The sequence below is a fragment of the Macrobrachium rosenbergii genome, chromosome 42 (genome assembly GCF_040412425.1).
Source record: "Macrobrachium rosenbergii isolate ZJJX-2024 chromosome 42, ASM4041242v1, whole genome shotgun sequence".
Taxonomy (NCBI): Eukaryota; Metazoa; Arthropoda; class Malacostraca; order Decapoda; family Palaemonidae; genus Macrobrachium; species Macrobrachium rosenbergii.
Window position 1 is genome coordinate 669,059 of NC_089782.1, and position 22,194 is coordinate 691,252.

Here is a 22,194-nt window from a genome sequence, read left to right on the forward strand (position 1 = left end):
AGGAGAAAGGAGGGCTTCTCCGGACGGGAGGAAACTAACAAAATCATCACCTCTAGAGAGAGCCGACAGCTCTGAAATTTTGGCACCTGAAGCCAAGCTAATCAGAAATAAGGTTTTCCTTAACAGATCCAAATAAGAGCATTGTGAGTTGTCAATCTCAGATGCTAACTTAAGAACATCATTGAGGAACCACGTAACAGAATGTGGGCGCGATACAGGTCTTAGACGAGCGCATGCTCTAGGGATAGATGAAAAGTAAGAATCTGTAAGGTCAATTTTAAAACCATATAAAAATACCTTCTTCAAGGCTGACTTAGCTGTGGTAATAGTGGGCGGGGCAAGGCCCTTTTCAAACAATGATCTAAAGAAGGTAACTGCTAGGTTAGTAGTCATAGTTTGAGCTTCAGATGCCTTCAAAAAGGAAGCTAATTTCTTGACTGCTGAGTCATATTGTCTGAGTAGAATCTCTCTTATCTGATTCTAAAAACAGTGTTAACAGGGTCAATGTTTGCTCCCTTTTGAACAGCGAACTTTATAAAGTCCATAAAACTAGGGCATTCTGAATTTTTAAGGAAGCTGACACAGTCTTGGTTTGTACTACTTGGGTCAATCTTGGATTGGGAATCCGATGTCTCCGCAACTTGAGTTCCTGAAGCAGAGGGAACCAGTTGCTCTTCGGCCAATAAGGAGCTATCAGGACCAGTTGACCTTTGAATGACCTGAGTTTGTGCAGTACTTTCAACATGTTTATTGGGGGAAACAAGTATATCTTCTCCCAATTGTTCCAGTCTATGGTCATTGCGTCCGTGGCATAAGCCTGAGGGTCCAGGTTCGGGGCCACATAACAGGGAAGCTTGTAGTTGCTCTCCGTCGCGAACAGATCCGCTTGGAGTCCCGGAACCCAGCGGCAAATCCAATTGAAAGACTCTCCGTCCAGAAACCACTCCGTCTCCAACGGAGTGGTTCTGGACAGGGAATCCGCCACCACGTTCCGGACCCCTGCTAGGTGGGTGGCTGACAGATGCCAGCTGTGCTTGTTCGCCAGGGAGAAAATAGCTACCATCACTTGGTTTACGCGACCTGATTTGGAGCCGCCCCTGTTGATGCAATGAACTACCACGGCGTTGTCCAACACCAGCCTGATGTGAATCCGGCGGGGGGGAGCTGGATTTTCTTTAAGGTTAGAAATACCGCCATAGCTTCCAAGGTGTTTATATGGAACTGCACCTGCTTTGCTACGGCATAGATTGGCTGATCAGCTGTGATTATGGGTATCTGGCCAGGGTTCAGAAAATCAGTGACATCTTGCACTTTCTGCATCACGTGTTTGATCGTAGCAACAGAATGAGCCTGATCACGCAGGAGAGGAAGCAATGAAGTTATGGTTACTTCAAATTCTGGGCTTCTCTTCATTGAAGCGTGATGAGCTGACCACGTCAGATTCACTGCATCATCTATTTCCTGGGTGACTATGACCTTGTCTAGCCACTGATACTCCAGTGCAAGCTGTGGCCCCAAGATATCTGTGGGTGGCCTTGGTATTGCAGTGTTTGGTGGCACAGGGTTCTTTGTTTGAAAGGAAGCTGGTGAGATGTTTGTGAATGTGTCCGGCAATTCAGGCACCGACCTCACTTTCTCAGGTGCAAACTTTAGTTGCTGTCTTTCCTGTCCAGTGTTCTCCTTGGTGGGGTGCTGAAATATGGAGATGCTAGTTCCATGGAAGGAGGTAGTGGCAGGCAGTAATCACTGTGACTTGATGTCACAGCCCCATGCTCAACCATCCCTACAAACTGGAGCAGGAGAGGCCAGGCACAGAATTTGGTGTTTCTCTGTCTTGGAGTGTCTACACAAGCCTCAGAAAATGTGCCATCAAACCGTGACTGATGATCAAGTAACCATCCCAAACTGGAGCAGACTTTCTGAGAATATTTGCTGCTTTAGCAATGATAACTGCCTCTGAAAGATCAGATGATTGAGCAAGTGCTTTTCCCACATCCTTTTGAAATGCAAGTAATACATCTCTGCCAGATTTATGAGCCTCAAGTTCTGGAATTTCTGCCAGAAGTTTGTCTTTGAGTCTCGTGGAATTTACACTTGGTGACTCTACACCTAATTGTTCCAGACGTTGTTGGTAGAGGTGGCAAATATCTGCCAGCCGAAATGTGACTGGATCATCTGAACAAAGGTTGTTTTCAACAATGTATGTCATCAGTTCTGACAGAACTAGTGGATACACATCTGATTCTGACTCAGTGCTACCTTGGTCTTTCTCAAGGCTCCTCAGGTAGGACCTTTTTCTGTTGTAGAGGGCACAAAGACAGGCATGGTGATACTTAAACTCCTGTGCAATGACATCCCCACCAGTCAACTTAGCAAGGAGCTTGCCATCACTAAGTATCTCTGCACATTCACGCAATTTCAAGTCAAGGCCTTTAGTACTAGCCTGTCTGAGATCAGATGCAGGTGCCACTTTCTCACAGAAAATGCAAACTTCATTGTCATGACTGGTTCGGCGCAGTTTTGCACGACTAGTCTCAGTGTTGCTGGTCTGGTCATTGGATTGTCGCTTTCTTGCACGGTCCAGTTTAGTGTTGTTAAACAACAAGTGACAGTTCACATGGTATTTTGCTGCATTTTTCCTGAGAGTGGCCTCTATGCCATCACCTTCATCCAGCCTTGCTGGATCCATTATCAGTGGCATTTCATTAATTTCACTGAACATGGGAATGTTCCTTGCCAGCATTGTGTACCCATCATGGTCTAGGACATGATGACTTGGAGGTGATGTCAAGTGCTCACCTCTTTTGTCCTTCTGACAAAGACAACACAAACTCCAGTTTGTTTTTCTACTGCTCAATATTGGATTGGCATCACATTCTGCCATGATTTCACTTTTTGATTAAGGCCGAGGGGTTATCCTTTACCACCTTAAACAAAGCACACATTCCTGTATGGGATTCAACTAGGTTCGGTCTCCCTACACCTAGCCCGATCATTCATCCAGTGCCATTTAAGTCCCGTGTGATCTGTACACCATCCGGGTAAGTACATGAACCATCATGTACAGCCCCCATACCCTTGGCTCGGCTCTCCCGCTGGCACATCCTGTCTATTCAGGTGCGGCTATCTAACTATAGCTGGTCTGGGGCTGTTAGAAAGCATTTGGGACACTAAACTAAACTATACTACAACTACTAGTCTAAGACTACAGGATTAGTAAAGCTGGATTAGCTGGCACTGAACCCCATGCTGAGTTACACAGCAGTGATGTCACCAGTGTGCCCTGGTTGTGTGCAGACATACACTCTTTTACATTTATTAATTTTCCTTCAAAATTGATGAGTTATTCGAAAGAGATGGCCTCATTAGGATCTAAAACCACAGAAACCAAGATCCATGCTTAAAACGATAATTGTTGAACGGGCATTATTTCTCATTATAATTATTGTTTCTACCTTTTCTTGGCAGCCATATAGCCCCCATATTTAAAGGTAAACTGTACTGGGAAGCTACAGAAACATAATATTCACAAGAAATAGTATGGAAGAGCTTTACCATATTGCTAGAAGCAAATACATGCCATTCTAGTGAAAAATTAGCCAAAATCTGTCGATTCTGGCCGCCATCTTGGAATTTGGCCGCCATATTAAATTTTTATGGCCAGCGCCTCTTTTCTGATAGAGGGAACTTTAAAGAGCACTTGTGCAAAATTTCATGCTTGTTTCACTATCTGAACGATTCTTATGAAATATGCAATTATCTGCTGCACTATAAAGCAAGTCACGCAATTTGGCGTCGAGGACATAAGGCTTCCCCGACGGTACATTTCTTCCGAACCCAGCCACCCAGGCGCGGAGAGACTCAAGGGAAGTCTTCTTAGAGGACTCGTCCGCCTGGAAGAGAGCAGGCAATTAGGGCTAAGAAACTGAATTATAAACCACGAATACAATATAAGCACTAAATAGACTGAAAAGACGTAAGGAACGGGAAGCGATATCTTACCGACTCGTCCTGGATGCTAGCGCACAGAGCAAAGCAGACCTCACAGCCATCGGGGTGCCAAACAATAAGGTCATCCAGCCGGACCGCACAGCCATCGTGGGTCCGGCACACCACGTGCCCATAGGGTTGCTGGAGGGAAGCGGTGCACCCCGGCTCCTCACAACGAACAGTCTGTAAGTGTAATAAAAAGTATATGAACCTACCACTCTAAGCAACCTAAAGCCGGTAGGTAGGCCAGGGTATTTCGACCTACTACCGGAATACTCCGGCGGAGAGACAGGGCCACCAAGCCATAAATTAAACAGAGTGGTAGGCAAGTTACTTCCCGGTCACCGGAATACTCCGGCGGAACGGAAGAACTGAGTCAACAGGGCCCTACCACAAGGGCTGCCAGCAATAAAGACGGCGGAACCCCAGGGCAGAACACCTGACCGTAAATAAAACATATAATACTAATGTGTAGTGGCGGAGTGAGAAGCTCACTCCGCCAGAGGATAAATATATATATATAAAATATAAGTGATGGCAACGTATTAGGTAACAAGGAAAGAATCGTTATCCGGAGACCGGAGGCATCTCTCCCCCCGGAGCCCGAACCTCCCCGCCAGAGAAACTATAGGTGGGTGAGGCAACCGTCATCGCAAGGCCAAGTATAATATAAGCCGGAGTAGGCGCCAATCAACCCAACTAAAGCAAATCAAACGGAGAGAGGTCGAGAACAAAAGAAAGAATGTTCAAAACCCGCTCGATCCTAGGAGAGTAGGTAAACGAAACATCAAAACAAGCTCAGCGCTACCGGGGACTTGCTCTGGGAGGGAACGAATCTCTCCACAAGGGAAGTCCCCAACTCGGAGAAAACGCCATCTAGCGTCACCCGCACGAGAATAGTCAAGAGCTGGCCTGAGATGGGGAGGGGGAGGGAGGGTTGGTGGGGTAGGGATGAGGAGTAGGCTAAGTCAGGCGAAAACAGGAGACAAGGGAAAATGCTTCACTCGCTCGACTGCAATCACACGCCATGCCAAGTAAAATAATACTAGCGATGGCACGACAAGCCTACCCCCGAGGAAAAATGGATAGCGACCAAGGTCTCAACACGCCGACTCCTGCCGAGACAAAGCCTAGGTCAACGCCCGTGCCTAGGCATAGCCTAGGCTAACGGAGAGGGACAAGGGAAGGGTGGGGAAGGAAATAACAGGGAGAGAAATTTCTGTGCCGAAGTACAACCAGGGCCGAAAGAAGGGGGTAAGGCTAAAATAGCCCAGAGGAGACACACCCAACGAACTCTACCCCTTCGAAAAGAAGGGGGAGGACAAAGGGGTCTCACTCTGCCACCCAAATAACGGCTCATGGGAGAAACAGCAACAAAAACTCCCTCAACCTGAGGATCCACCCCACGCCTAACCTACGAGGAGGGCGGGAGGTCAAGGAAGCAAATACGAGCCTATCAGTATGAAAGGCAAGGGGAGAGACCCACACAACAATTACCCAATAAAAAACCATCACAAATATACATAATATACATAACCCAAGAATAATGTGCATGTGCGAGGTGCGTAGCCTAGCTCCGAGGAGCGGCCAGACAATCGAGCTGACGCTACCCCGAATGTTCAAGGCAACAAAATACGTATAGCACCAGCACAACTATATGATAATAATAATGGTAAATAAGTAGGACCAACATGGGAACCCATCCCGGAGGGAGAATCCTAAGCGGGAAATGATGGGAACCCTATAGAGGGAACCCGCCATAAGGGTCAGTCATACAAAAACGAAATAACGATAAAACACCCGCCCAGGAAACACCGCCAGGATGAGATCCAGGGGAAAAAGATAAGTAATATAACGACAAGGAGACAGCCCAAACAGAATAAACTGGAAGGGTAATCTCACGGTCAACATGGCTGGCTGGGGGACGCCGTGGCGTCATAACAACAATCCCATATAATATGAAAATACGGACTGATGCAGCCACACTTATAAAAATCCCACAATAAGATGGTACTTAACTTAGAGATGTTAAAGCTGCTTGAAGACATGCTGGAAACGCAGAAAACACCCAAAAAACCAAAAGCACAAAAATTCTTAGTGACGATGATCACGTGCTAGAAAATGGAATGAGTGTAGGTGGCGCTGGTGTCGCCGGCCTGGCGGGCGCATGAGCTGGAACGGCTCACCGCTCTTTTCGAGGGGTTTTGACACGGGGATGTCTGTTGAGTGTGGCTCTGTGGTTGTGATCCTTTCACTCACCCTTGGTTATACCGACGTCTCCGTTGTGGAAGACGCTCGATCTGGGGGTAGTAACCCCAGCATTCCTGAAAGCTCTTTTTTCTCTGGTATATCTAGCATTTTATACCTAGAAATTCGTGTTAGTATGGAATTTCACCGGCTGACACGGGGCTGGACTCAGAAATACAGTAATAATAATAAATCCTCCTGGGAAATTGGTACACTGTGCCTTTTTATGCTTTTTATGACTATCAAGAGTTCCCTCTGTCAAATCAGAACATTCCTTGGGTGAACTCTTCAGCAATTATATCTGAATGAAAAAGGTTCACCATAAACAAGATTGAAATGTGAGGTTGGACAGTGACACAAAAAAAATGAATGCAATAAAAAAGTCTAGACAATATAAAATCATACATATAACAGAAAAGATAAACTGTTTCCACAGATACAATCTAATTAATATATTGCCATTACAAAATTAATAAGCAAAAGTAATGGCTAAGGTGAAGTTAGAGAAAAAACTTAAAGAAACAAACACTAGTACAAAATAGATTCACACAAAGACTGTGTGGAAGAGCACTGCTGGGATGTGAGTACTACTGAGTAACAGAACAAAATTGAGCGTGTTTATGGAGTGGCAGGATTGCATGGTTGCATTCTTTTCAGGATTAAACTGACGTGACTAGGATGAGTCCTGCATGGAATAAGGTACCATATGGTTGATTGGTTTATATGAAAAGCATGTTTTTGTATAGTAAAAGCAGTGCATTTATAATAGCTTTTGATAAGAAAAATGTCAGTATACCAAGTATAATTAGAAATTTTTAGATAAATGTATTTGCTGATTTTGGAAATCTTTTGCAAGCCATTAATGAAGCAGTTGCAACTTTGTGATTTAATTAGCAACACCAGCCTAGACTTTACGTGATTTATTAAGGAATTTACCATAAAGGTGGCATTCTAGAACAAAGTATTGAACTATTTCTGTTGCTAAGTTTTATGGGATAGCAAGTTCTTCCTTCAGAAATATTTAGGATACAGCAAAATGTCAGATGCAGGAAAAAGACAACTGGATTAGCCAAACAACAGATGTCTGAAGTGAAAATGCTGGAATTTGAATATGTATCAGACATAAATACAAAGGCAGGTGCTGAATGGCCTCCCACCCTCCAGTGCCAGCCCATATAGCCCAAATTTCATACACTCAGACATTCATTTGAATACTACAAAGCTAGTATTTTTTTTATTAGTTACCAGAGACAGGTGAATATCACTGTATTATTATTAACTGTACCACTAATATTAAAGACTTAATTCCCATAGGAATGTCTGTGAGAGGTAGGTGATATGCCTGCACTGTGGAATGTGTAAGACCTGTTATTATGCAACTTGAAATTCTTCTTTCAACAGGTAATACTGACAGGTGGATCTGCCAAAATTCCTCGTTTACAACAATTAGTGAGAGATGCTTTTCCACAAGCAGAATTCTTGTGTTCACTTCCTCCAGATGAAGTTTTGGCTGCTGGTGCATCTGTAGAGGCTGCAATGCTGTCAGGTCGCACTAGTCAATCTCCTGTCTTGTCTTCAATGGTGCCAGCTCTAGCGGTCACAGTTAACTGCATGGTAAGTTGAAGATTATGATACTGTGTAAATCAGTTATTTTTTTTTCATGAAGAGAAAGTTTGAAAAAAGTTTGTGATAAGGAAACCATGAAAAAAATCAAATGGGAAAGTTTACAGTTATGTCTCAGACTGTCATGTATATTGGGAAACTTTATGTAGGATTTATACCCGGAACAGCTTTTAGATACATAAAATAAATTTAGTTGTCTCATTCTCTTTGTAGTAGTTGTGATTGTGTTCCAGACATTTTTGTACTTATTTTGCAAGTCTCATGGATACAGTCTTCATATTCCATTAACCGTTTAAGATTCTGATGATGATTTTAGTGTCATCCATTTTTCAACCTCTTGAGATTCTGAGAATTTGCCATAAATTGTAAAATAGGGACATGTTAACAAAATTTGAATATAGATGCACATGTTGCTGTTATGACGACCAATATGCAGAGCTTATGGCCCCTGAGTGTGCAATTGTAACACCTCTCACACTCCAGCCTGCTTGCATGACTGGCCTTGCGTAGATTTTTGAGTTTAAAGTAGCTATATTCACATTAATAATTGCTGTTTGGAAATAGTTTTACTATAAATTGTGACTCGAGAGGTGTTCTTCATCCTTAGAATCTTGTAACTCTTTAAACCCATTGATTTTAGAGATACTGGAATGGCTGCTTTTAGTGATAAGAAGAGGTAAAGAAGTAAATTTTTTTGGGTGCTTTCCCATGTCGGGGTTCTTGGGAACAAGCAAGCTGACCAACTTGCTAAGTCAGCAGTCACCTCCCCAGAACCCAGAAAATGCTTATCACTATATGAGGATGTGTATCGTATAGTAGATCAGAAAATTCAAAACCTTTGGCAGTCCCTCTGGGAAAAATTGCAACAGATAAAAAAATGCTCAGTATCACACCATCAGTGTCTTCTTGGCCATATACCTATATGCCAGGGAGACAAGAAACAATATTGTGCAGGCTAAGGATCAGACATACAAGACTCAGCAAGGGTTCTTGATGTCAGGCAGAAATCCTCCATTCTGTAATGACTATATTGTGCCCCTACTGTGAGACATTTGCTGGTTGACTCTCCCAGCATGAAAATCTAAGACGTAGGTTCCTCTATTGGGGACGTGACAGAAATGGACACTTTATCTTTGCGATACAGTAAACCCCCCGTATTCGCGGTCTCACGATTTGCGGAATCACCTATTCGTGGATTTCTCTATGGAACATATATACTCATTATTTGCTGAAAATTCGCCCATTCACTGTATTTTTCACTGAGAAATATTCAATAATTATTGTTTTTTCATCTCATTTTCATGACTAAATGCACTTTTTGTGATAAAACTATTAAATTACTCTGGTAATGCTTGAGTTTTGATAATTCACCTTATGATAATTCAATTTTGCAATGGGGTAAGCAATTAATACTGATATGGCAATATTTTTATAAAATATTTTTAAATTTCACGCAGGCACAGGCAATGAGAGAGACCAAATTACAATAGACCAGGTTCTTTTCCTCCAGCTCTTTATCCTGTCTTTTAGTTAAAAAGTAAACAATTTCCGAGAATGATAAAAGTATTATTAGTAACGTTATACTCTTGCGTAAATGCGTTGTAGCAGCCATAAACAACTGACCGATTGAAACTGTTGTTTTTGCGATAACCAAATCAGATAACAACAGCCAATAAGTTTACCTGGTATTTCAAAACATCGCCATCATCATCTATTATAATAAACAATTAATCCGTTAACGGTTATAGCTCAAATGACGTTAAGTAGAATAGGGACTGATATATTTTTGCATAAACGTGATTATACCCTTATTCGGTATGGATAAAAGATCGGCAAAGATCAAGGAAAAAATATATGCTGCTAAATTTAAGCTGCAAGTTGTAGCTGAAGCTGAGAAAACAGTGTTCAAGCTGCTAATGACTATACTGTAAATTATCGTGCATTGGCAACATGGATGAAACTCGACCATAATTAAAATTGGAGAGAAGGTATTTTAATCAAAACTACTGGGCATGAAAGAACACATTACTGTTATTTTTATGCCAATAAAATTCAGATCATAAATATGTAAAGCTGCATGTATTTTGATGAAACCAAGTGAAAATAGCAAAGAAACGGAATCTTGAATTTTTGTTTATACTTTGCACAAAACAAACACCCCCTGTGAAACAGCCATCATCATCTATTATTAAAACCGTATTTGTGTTCTCACAATAATAGATCAATTAATTTTCACAACTTACAGTACTGGACGTATTTTAGTTATATTTTGACTTAAAAAAGTGCACTTCATATAACAAAAATAATAACCTTGCCCCCATATAAAAAAGGTATCTAGAGATTCATTTACACTAACTAGAACTGTACAGAAGAAAAGCACAGTGATATAGAAACTGAAAAATAAAAGATCATAGCATTTCAAAAAATAAACAAAGAAATACTGCACACAGATGACTTGGAATAGAGGAAAAGCATTTATACAGTACTGTTGATGAGAAAAGGAGAATAGAGGGAAGGAGCATTTATACAGTACTGTTGAAAAAAGGAGAATAAAACAATTTATACAATACTGTTGAAATTAAAGCATACAGTTTTGAAAAAAGGACAATGAGGAAAGAGCATTTATACAGTACTGTTGAGGAGAATAGAGGGAAGGAGTGTATTTATACAGACTGTTGAGGAGAAAAGGAGAATAGAGGGGCTGAGGAGAAAAGGAGAATATGCAAAAATAGGATTTAAACACTGCAGTAATGTTGAGGAGAAAAGGAGAATAGAGGAAAGGAGCATTTATACAATACTGTTGAGGAGAAAAGGAGAATGAGGGAAGGAGCATTTATACAGTACTGTTGAGGTTTAAGGACATAGAGGAAAGATTTATACGTTGAGGGAAAAGAGAATAGAGGGAAGGAGCATTTATACAGTACTGTTGATAGAAAAGGAGAATAAAATTTTTATAGTTCTGTTTGTAGAATTATCAAAAGTCATTTATACAGTAATGTTGAAGAATTAGGAGATACAATAATTATTGGAGATAAGGAGAATAGAGCTTGCATTTATTATATAGAAAAGGAGAATAGATGGAAGGGCAACATGTTGAGGAGAAAAGGAGAATAGAGGAAAGGAGCATTTATACAGTAAAATAGAGGAAGGAGCATTTATACAGTACTGTTGAGGAGAAAAGGAGAATAGAGGGAAGGAGCATTTATACAGTTTGTGTTGATTTGAAAGGAGAAAAGTAAAGGAGCATTTATAAGTACTTGTAGAAAAGGAGAATAGAGGGAAGGTTTTAGCATTTATACAGTACTGTTGAGGAGAAAAAGGTAGAGAGGATCGAATTTCGAGGAGCATATGTTATACAATGTTGAGGAGAAAAGGAGAATAGAGGAAAGGAGCATTTATACATACAAAAAAGTAGAATAGATAAGGGGCATTATACACTGTATGTGAGAAAAGGAGAATAGTAGGGAAGTGAGCATTTATACAGTTGTTTGTTAAAAGGAGAATGAGGAAAGGAGCATTTATACAGTACTGTTGAAGAAAAGGAGAATAGAGGAAAGGAGCATTTATACAGTACTGTTGAGGAGAAAAGAAGAATAGAGGAAAGGAGCATTTATACAGTCCTGTTGAGGAGAAAAGGAGAATTGTTTATACTCTTGCTCGACGGAGAATAGAGGAAAGGCCATTTATACAGTACTGAGAGAAAAAAATGTATTAACAGCATTTATACAGTACTGTTGAGGAGAAAATACTGTTGAGGAGAAAAGGAGAATAGAGGAAAGGAGCATTTACCCATTACTGTCAGGAGAAAAGGAGAATAGAGGAAAGGAGCATTTATACAGTACTGTTGAGGAAAAAGGAGAACTAGGAAAGGAGCATTTATACAGTACTGTTGAGGAGAAAATGAGAATAGATAAAGGAGCATTTATACAGTACTGTTGAGGAGAAAAGGAGAATAGAGGGAAGGAGCATTTATACAGTACTGTTGAGGAGAAAAGGAGAATAGAGGAAAGGAGCATTTATACAGTACTGTTGAGGAGAAAAGGAGAATAGAGGAAGGAGCATTTATACAGTAAATGTGATTGAGGAGAAAAGAAGAGAGGGAAGGAGCATTTATACAGTACTGTTGAGGAGAAAAGGATTAAATAGAGGGAAGGAGCATTATACAGTACTGTTGAGGAGAAAAGGAGAATAGAGGGAAGGAGCATTTATACAGTACTGTTGAGGAGAAAAAGGAGAATAGAGGAAGGAGCATTTATACAGTACTGTTGAGAGAAAAGGAGAATAGAGGAAAGGAGCATTTATACAGTACTGTTGAGGAGAAAAGGAGAATAGAGGAAGGGAGCATTTATCAGCATGGTAAAAAAGAGAATAGAGGAAAGGAGCATTTATACAGTACTGTTGAGGAGAAAAGGAGAATAGAGGAAAGGAGCATTTATACAGTACTGTTGAGGAGAATAGAGGGAAGGAGCATTTATACAGTACTGTTGAGGAGAAAATGAGAATAGAGGGAAGGAGCATTTATACAGTACTGTTGAGGAGAAAAGGAGAATAGAGGGAAGGAGCATTTATACAGTACTGTTGAGGAGAAAAGGAGAATAGAGGGAAGGAGCATTTATACAGTACTGTTGAGGAGAAAAGGAGAATAGAGGAAAGGAGCATTTATACAGTACTGTTGAGGAGAAAAGGAGAATAGAGGGAAGGAGCATTTATACAGTACTGTTGAGGAGAAAAGGAGAATTTTATACAGTACTGTTGAAGAAAAGGAGAATAGAGGGAAGCATTTATACAGTACTGTTGAGAAAAAGGAGAATAGAGGGAAGGAGCATTTATACAGTACTGATTTGAGGAGAAAAGGAGAATAGAGGAAGGAGCATTTATACAGTACTGTTGAGAGAAAAGGAGAATAGAGGAAGGAGCATTTATACAGTACTGTTAGTTTGTTTTATACAGTACTGTTGAGGAGAAAGAGGACTGAGGAAGGAGCATTTATACAGTACTGTTGAGGAGAAAAGGAGAATAGAGGGAAGGAGCATTTATACAGTACTGTTGAGGAGAAAAGGAGAATAGAGGGAAGGAGCATTTATACAGTACTTTTGAGGAGAAAAAGGAGAATAGAGGAAAAGGAGCATTTATACAGTACTGTTGAGGAGAAAAGGAGAATAGAGGGAAGGAGCATTTATACAGGTTTTGAGGAGAAAAGAATAGAGGGAAGGGAGCATTTATACAGTACTGTTGAGGAGAAAAGGAGAATAGAGGAAAGGAGCATTTATACAGTACTGTTGAGGAGAAAAGGAGAATAGAGGGAAGGAGCATACAGTACTGGGGAGAAAAGGAGAATTTTATACAGTACTGTTGAGGAGAAAAGGAGAATAGAGGGAAGGAGCATTTATACAGTACTGTTGAGGAGAAAAGGAGAATAGAGGAAAGGAGCATTTATACAGTACTGTTGAGGAGAAAAGGAGAATAGAGGGAAGGAGCATTTATACAGTACTGTTGAGGAGAAAAGGAGAATAGAGGGAAGGAGCATTTATACAGTACTGTTGATAGAGGGAAGGAGCATTAATACAGTAATTGTTGAGGAGAAAAGGAGAATAGAGGGAAGGAGCATTTATACAGTACTGTTGAGGAGAAAAGGAGAATAGAGGAAAGGAGCATTTATACAGTACTGTTGAGGAGAAAAGGAGAATAGAGGAAAGGAGCATTTATACAGTACTGTTGAAGAAAAGGAGAATAGAGGAAGGGAGCATTTATACAGTACTGTTGAGGAGAAAAAGGAGAATAGAGGGAAGGGAGCATTTATACAGTACTGTTGAGGAGAAAAGGAGAATAGAGGGAAGGAGCATTTATACAGTACTGTTGAGGAGAAAAGGAGAATAGAGAAAGGAAGGAGCATTTATACAGTACTGTTGAGGAGAAAAGGAGAATAGAGGGAAGGAGCATTTATACAGTACTGTTGAGGAGAAAAGGAAGGAGATACAGTACTGTTGAGAAGTTGAGGAGAAAAGGAGAATAGAGGAAGGAGCATTTATACAGTACTGTTGAGGAGAAAAGGAGAATAGAGGGAAGGAGCATTTATACAGTACTGTTGAGGAGAAAAGGAGAATAGAGGGAAGGAGCATTTATACAGTACTGTTGAGGAGAAAAGGAGAATAGAGGAAGGAGCATTTATACAGTACTGTTGAGGAGAAAAGGAGAATAGAGGGAAGGAGCATTTATACAGTACTGTTGAGGAGAAAAGGAGAATAGAGGGAAGGAGCATTTATACAGTACTGTTGAGGAGAAAAGAGAATAGAGGGAAGGAGCATTTATACAGTACTGTTGAGGAGAAAAGGAGAATAGAGGAAGGAGCATTTATACAGTACTGTTGAGGAGAGAATAGAGGAAGGAGCATTATACAGTACTGAGGAGAATAGAGGGAAGGAGCATTTATACAGTACTGTTGAGGAGAAAAGGAGAATAGAGGAAGGAGCATTTATACAGTACTGTTGAGGAGAAAAGGAGAATAGAGGGAAGGAGCATTTATACAGTACTGTTGAGGAGAAAAGGAGAATAGAGGAAAGGAGCATTTATACAGTACTGTTGAGGAGAAAAGGAGAATAGAGGAAAGGAGCATTTATACAGTACTGTTGAGGAGAAAATGGAGAAAGGAGCATAGAGGAGGAGAAAGGAGCATTTATACAGTACTGTTGAGGAGAAAAGGAGAAATAGAGGAAAGGAGCATTTATACAGTACTGGAGGAAAAAGGAGAGGGAAGGAGCATTTATACAGTACTGTTGAGGAGAAAAGAGAATAGAGGGAAGGAGCATTTATACAGTACTGTTGAGGAGAAAAGGAGAATAGAGGGAAGGAGCATTATACAGTACTGTTGAGGAGAAAAGGAGAATAGAGGGAAGGAGCATTTATACAGTACTGTTGAGGAGAAAAGGAGAATAGAGGAAAGGAGCATTTATACAGTACTGTTGAGGAGAAAAGGAGAATAGAGGGAAGGAGCATTTATACAGTACTGTTGAGGAGAAAAGGAGAATAGAGGAAGGAGCATTTATACAGTACTGTTGAGGAGAAAAGGAGAATAGAGGGAAGGAGCATTTATACAGTACTGTTGAGGAGAAAAGGAGAATAGAGGGAAGGAGCATTTATACAGTACTGTTGAGGAGAAAATGAGAATAGAGGGAAGGGAGCATTTATACAGTACTGTTGAGGAGAAAAGGAGAATTTAGAGGAAAAATGAGAATATTTATACAGTACTGTTGAGGAGAAAAGGAGAATAGAGGGAGGGGAGCATTTATACAGTACTGTTGAGGAGAAAAGGAGAATAGAGGGAAGGAGCATTTATACAGTACTGTTGAGGAGAAAAGGAGAATAGAGGGAAGGAGCATTTATACAGTACTGTTGAGGAGAAAAGGAGAATAGAGGAAGGAGCATTTATACAGTTATACAGAGGGAAGGGGCATTTATACAGTACTGTTGAGGAGAAAATGAGAATAGAGGGAAGGAGCATTTATACAGTACTGATGAGGAGAAAAGGAGAATAGAGGGAAGGAGCATTTATACAGTACTGTTGAGGAGAAAAGGAGAATAGAGGAAAGGAGCATTTATACAGTACTGTTGAGGAGAAAAGGAGAATAGAGGAAGGAGCATTTATACAGTACTGTTGAGGAGAAAAGGAGAATAGAGGGAAGGAGCATTTATACAGTACTGTTGAGAGAAAAGGAGAATAGAGGAAGGAGCATTTATACAGTACTGTTGAGGAGAAAGAGAATAGAGGGAAGGAGCATTTATACAGTACTGTTGAGGAGAAAAGGAGAATAGAGGGAAGGAGCATTTATACAGTACTGTTGAGGAGAAAAGGAGAATAGAGGAAGGAGAATAGAGGAAAGGAGCATTTATACAGTACTGTTGAGGAGAAAAGGAGAATAGAGGGAAGGAGCATTTATACAGTACTGTTGAGGAGAAAAGGAGAATATAGGGAAGGAGCATTTATACAGTACTGTTGAGGAGAAAAGGAGAATAGAGGGAAGGGGCATTTATACAGTACTGTTGAGGAGAAAAGGAGACTAGAGGGAAGGAGCATTTATACAGTACTGTTGAGGAGAAAAGGAGAATAGAGGGAAGGGGCATTTATACAGTACTGTTGAGGAGAAAAGGAGAATAGAGGGAAGGAGCATTTATACAGTACTGTTGAGGAGAAAAGGAGAATAGAGGGAAGGAGCATTTATACAGTACTGTTGAGGAGAAAAGGAGAATAGAAAGGAGCATTTATACAGTAGGAGGAGAAAAAGGAGAATAGCAAGGAGCATTATACAGTACTGTTGAGAAAAGAGAAAAGGAGAATTTATACAGTACTGGAAGGAGAATATTTATACAGTACTGTTGAGGAGAAAAGAGAAAAGGAGAATAGAGGAAAGGAGCATTTATACAGTACTGTTGAGAGAAAAGGAGAATAGAGGGAAGGAGCATTTATACAGTACTGTTGAGGAGAAAAATGAGAATAGAGGAAAGGAGCATTTATACAGTACTGTTGAGGAGAAAAGGAGAATAGAGGGAAGGAGCATTATACAGTACTGTTGAGGAGAAAAGGAGAATAGAGGGGAAGGAGCATTTATACAGTACTGTTGAGGAGAAAAGAGAATAGAGGAAGGAGCATTTATACAGTACTGTTGAGGAGAAAAGGAGAATATTTATACAGTACTGTTGAGGAGAAAAGAATAGAGGGAAGGAATTTATACAGTACTGTTGGAGGAGAAAAGAGAATAGAGGGAAGGAGCATTTATACAGTACTGTTGAGGAGAAAAGGAGAATAGAGGGAAGGAATTTATACAGTACTGTTGAGAGAAAAGAGAATAGAGGAAGGAGCATTTATACAGTACTGTTGAGGAGAAAAGGAGAATAGAGGGAAGGAGCATTTATACAGTACTGTTGAGGAGAAAAGGAGAATAGGGGAAGGAATTTATACAGTACTGTTGAGAGAGGGAGAATAGAGGAAGGAGCATTTATACAGTACTGTTGAGGAGAAAAGGAGAATAGAGGAAGGAGCATTTATACAGTACTGTTGAGGAGAAAAGGAGAATAGAGGAAGGAGCATTTATACAGTACTGTTGAGGAGAAAAGGAGAATAGAGGGAAGGAGCATTTATACAGTACTGTTGAGGAGAAAAGGAGAATAGAGGGAAGGAGCATTTATACAGTACTGTTGAGGAGAAAAGGAGAATAGAGGGAAGGAGCATTTATACAGTACTGTTGAGGAGAAAAGAATAGAGGAAAGGAGCATTTATACAGTACTGTTGAGAAAAAGGAGAATAGAGGAAGGAGCATTTATACAGTACTGTTGAGGAGAAAAGGAGAATAGAGGAAGGAGCATTTATACAGTACTGTTGAGGAGAAAAGGAGAATAGAGGGAAGGAGCATTTATACAGTACTGTTGAGGAGAAAAGGAGAATAGAGGAAGGAGCATTTATACAGTACTGTTGAGGAGAAAAGGAGAATAGAGGAAGGAGCATTTATACAGTACTGTTGAGGAGAAAAGGAGAATAGAGGAAGGAGCATTTATACAGTACTGTTGAGGAGAAAAGGAGAATAGAGGGAAGGAGCATTTATACAGTACTGTTGAGGAGAAAAGGAGAATAGAGGGAAGGAGCATTATACAGTACTGTTGAGGAGAAAAGGAGAATAGAGGGAAGGAGCATTTATACAGTACTGTTGAGGAGAAAAAAATAGAGGGAAGAATATACAGTAGTTGAAGAAAAGGAGAATAGAGGGAAGGAGCATTTATACAGTACTGTTGAGGAGAAAAGGAGAATAGAGGGAAGGAGCATTTATACAGTACTGTTGAGGAGAAAAGGAGAATAGAGGGAAGGGAGCATTTATACAGTACTGTTGAGGAGAAAAGGAGAATAGAGGAAGGAGCATTATACAGCACTGTTGAGGAGAAAAGGAGACTAGAGGGGAAGGAGCATTTATACAGTACTGTTGAGAGAAAAGGAGAATAGAGGGAAGGAGCATTTATACAGTACTGTTGAGGAGAAAAGGAGAATAGAGGGAAGGAGCATTTATACAGTACTGTTGAGGAGAAAAAGGAGAATAGAGGAAGGAGCATTTATACAGAGGTTGAGGAGAAAGGGAGAATAGAGGGAAGGATTTTTATACAGTACTGTTGAGGAGAAAAGGAGAATAGAGGGAAGGAGCATTTATACAGTACTGTTGAGGAGAAAAGGAGAATAGAGGGAAGGAGCATTTATACAGTACTGTTGAGGAGAAAAAGGAGAATAGAGGAAAGGAGCATTTATACAGTACTGTTGAGGAGAGAAAGAGGGAAGGAGCATTTTAGACTGTTGAGGAAAAATGAGAATAGAGGGAAGGAGCATTTATACAGTACTGTTGAGGAGAAAAAGGAGAAGAGGGAAGGAGCATTTATACAGTACTGTTGAGGAGAAAAGGAGAATAGAGGGAAGGAGCATTTATACAGTACTGTTGAGGAGAAAAGGAGAATAGAGGGAAAGGAGCATTTATACAGTACTGTTGAGGAGAAAAGGAGAATAGAGGGAAGGAGCATTTATACAGTACTGTTGAGGAGAAAAGGAGAGATAGAGGGAAGGAGCATTTATACAGTACTGTTGAGGAGAAAAGGAGAATAGAGGGAAGGAGCATTTATAGAGGGAAGGAGCATTATACAGTACTGTTGAGGAGAAAAGGAGAATAGAGGGAAGGAGCATTTATACAGTACTGTTGAGGAGAAAAGGAGAATAGAGGGAAGGAGCATTTATACAGTACTGTTGAGGAGAAAAGGAGAATAGAGGAAGGAGCATTTATACAGTACTGTTGAGGAGAAAAGGAGAATAGAGGGGAGCATTTATACAGTACTGTTGAGGAGAAAAGGAGAATAGAGGGAAGGAGCATTTATACAGTACTGTTGAGGAGAAAAGGAGAATAGAGGAAAGGAGCATTATACAGTACTGTTGAGAGAAAAGGAGAATAGAGGGAAGGAGCATTTATACAGTACTGTTGAGGAGAAAAGGAGAATAAGAGGGGAAGGAGCATTTATACAGTACTGTTGAGGAGAAAAGGAGAATAGAGGGAAGGAGCATTTATACAGTACTGTTGAGGAGAAAAGGAGAATAGAGGGAAGGAGCATTTATACAGTACTGTTGAGGAGAAAAGGAGAATAGAGGGAAGGAGCATTTATACAGTACTGTTGAGGAGAAAAGGAGAATAGAGGGAAGGAGCATTTATACAGTACTGTTGAGGAGAAAAGGAGAATAGAGGGAAGGAGCATTTATACAGTACTGTTGAGGAGAAAAGGAGAATAGAGGGAAGGAGCATTTATACAGTACTGTTGAGGAGAAAAGGAAAAGGAGAATTTATACAGTACTGTTGAGGAGAAAAGGAAATAGAGGGAAGGAGCATTTATACAGTACTGTTGAGGAGAAAAAAGGAGACTAGAGAATAGAGGGAAGAGGAAGAATTTATACAGTACTGTTGAGGAGAAAAGGAGAATAGAGGGAAGGAGCATTTATACAGTACTGTTGAGGAGAAAAGGAGAATAGAGGGAAGGAGCATTATACAGTACTGTTGAGGAGAAAAGGAGAATAGAGGGAAGGAGCATTTATACAGTACTGTTGAGGAGAAAAGGAGAATAGAGGGAAGGAGCATTTATACAGTACTGTTGAGGAGAAAAGGAGAATAGAGGGAAGGAGCATTATACAGTACTGTTGAGGAGAAAAGGAGAATAGAGGGAAGGAGCATTTATACAGTACTGTTGAGGAGAAAATGAGAATAGAGGGAAGGAGCATTATACAGTACTGTTGAGGAGAAAAGGAGAATAGAGGAAGGAGCATTATACAGTACTGTTGAGGAGAAAAGGAGAATAGAGGGAAGGAGCATTTATACAGTACTGTTGAGGAGAAAAGGAGAATAGAGGGAAGGAGCATTTATACAGTACTGTTGAGGAGAAAAGGAGAATAGAGGGAAGGAGCATTATACAGTACTGTTGAGGAGAAAAGGAGAATAGAGGAAGGAGGAGCATTGAGGAGAAAAAGGAGAATATAGCATTTATACAGTACTGTTGAGGAGAAAAGGAGAATAGAGGAAAGGAGCATTTATACAGTACTGTTGAGGAGAAAAGGAGAATAGAGGGAAGGAGCATTTATACAGTACTGTTGAGGAGAAAATGAGAATAGAGGGAAGGAGCATTATACAGTACTGTTGAGGAGAAAAGGAGAATAGAGGGAAGGAGCATTTATACAGTACTGTTGAGGAGAAAAGGAGAATAGAGGAAAGGAGCATTTATACAGTACTGTTGAGGAGAAAAGGAGAATAGAGGAAAGGAGCATTTATACAGTACTGTTGAGGAGAAAAGGAGAATAGAGGGAAGGAGCATTTATACAGTACTGTTGAGGAGAAAAGGAGAATAGGAAGGAGCATTTATACAGTACTGTTGAGGAGAAAAGGAGAATAGAGGGAAGGAGCATTTATACAGTACTGTTGAGGAGAAAAGGAGAATAGAGGGAAGGAGCATTTATACAGTACTGTTGAGGAGAAAAATGAGAATAGAGGGAAGGAGCATTTATACAGCAACTGTTGAGGAGAAAAGGAGAATAGAGGAAAGGAGCATTTATACAGTACTGTTGAGGAGAAAAGGAGAATAGAGGAAAGGAGCATTTATACAGTACTGTTGAGGAGAAAAGGAGAATAGAGGAAGGAGCATTATACAGTACTGTTGAGGAGAAAAAAGGAGAATAGAGGGAAGGAGCATTTATACAGTACTGTTGAGGAGAAAAGGAGAATAGAGGGAAGGAGCATTTATACAGTACTGTTGAGAAGAAAGGAGAATAGAGGGAAGGAGCATTATACAGTACTGTTGAGAGAAAAGGAGAATAGAGGGAAGAGGAAGGAGCATTTATACAGTACTGTTGAGGAGAAAAGGAGAATAGAGGAAGGAGCATTTATACAGTAGTTGAGGAGAAAGGAGAATAGAGGGAAGGAGCATTTATACAGTACTGTTGAGGAGAAAAAGGAGAATAGAGGGAAGGAACATTATACAGTACTGTTGAGGAGAAAAGGAGAATAGAGGGAAGGAGCATTATACAGTACTGTTGAGGAGAAAAGGAGAATAGAGGAAGGAGCATTTATACAGTACTGTTGAGGAGAAAAAGAGAATAGAGGGAAGGAGCATTTGGTACAGTACTGTACATTTATACAAGTACTGAGGAGAAAATGGAGAATAGAGGAAGGAGCATTTATACAGCAATTGTTGAGGAAAAAGGAGAATAGAGGAAGGAGCATTTATACAGTACTGTTGAGGAGAAAGGAGAATAGAGGAAAGGAGCATTTATACAGTACTGTTGAGGAGAAAAGAATAGAAGGAAGGAGCATTATACAGTACTGTTGAGGAGAAAAGGGAGAATAGGAAGGAGCATTTATACAGTACTGTTGAGGAGAAAAGGAGAATAGAGGGAAGGAGCATTTATACAGTACTGTTGAGAGAAAAAGGAGAATAGAGGAAGGAACATTTATACAGTACTTGTTGAGGAGAAAAGGAGAATAGAGGGAAGGAGCATTTATACAGTACTGTTGAGGAGAAAAGGAGAATAGAGAAAAGGAAAGGAGCATTTATACAGTACTGTTGGGGAGAATAGAGGAGAATAGTACTGGAAGGAGCATTTATACATTTATACAGTACTGTTGAGGAGAAAAGGAGAATAGAGGAAAAGAGCATTTATACAGCACTGTTGAGAAGAAAAGGAGAGAATAGAGGAAAAGAGGATTTATACAGTACTGCTGAGCAGAAAAGGAGAAAAAGGAGAATAGAGGAAGAGAAAAGGAGATTTATACACAGTACTGTTGAGGAGAAAAGAATAGAGGGAAGGAGCATTTATACAGTACTGTTGAGGGAGAAAAGGAGAGAGGAAGATAGAGGGAAGGAGCATTTATACAGTACTGTTGAGGAAAAGGAGAATAGAGGGAAAAAGGAGCATTTATACAGTAATTGAGAGAAAAGGAGAATAGAGGGAAGAAAGTACTGAGGAGAAAAGGAGTATGAGAAGGAAGGAGCATTTATACAGTGCTGTTGGGGAGAAAAGGAGAATAGAGGGAAGGAGCATTTATACAGTACTGTTGAGGAGAAAAGGAGAATAGAGGAAGGAGCATTTATACAGTACTGTTGAGTAAAAAGGAGAATAGAGGGAAGGAGCATTTATACAGCACTGTTGAGGAGAAAAGGAGAATAGAGGGAAGGAGATTTATACAGTACTGTTGAGAAAAGGAGAAAAGGAGAGAATAGAGGGAGGGGAGCATTATACAGTACTGTTGAGGAGAAAAGGAGAATAGAGGGAAGATTTAT

General features: G+C 40.4%; 1 protein-coding gene across 4 annotated transcripts in view; it reads left to right on the forward strand.

The window, feature by feature from the left end:
* The window catches only part of LOC136827873 (heat shock 70 kDa protein 14-like), a 609,863-nt gene that overhangs the window by 493,339 nt on the left and 94,330 nt on the right, over positions 1–22,194 (forward strand). For all 4 annotated transcript variants that reach the window (XM_067085330.1, XM_067085332.1, XM_067085329.1 and 1 more), the window contains one exon: positions 7,639–7,851. In XM_067085330.1, the coding sequence (XP_066941431.1) occupies positions 7,639–7,851 (213 nt within the window). The remainder of the gene's footprint in view (positions 1–7,638; positions 7,852–22,194) is intronic.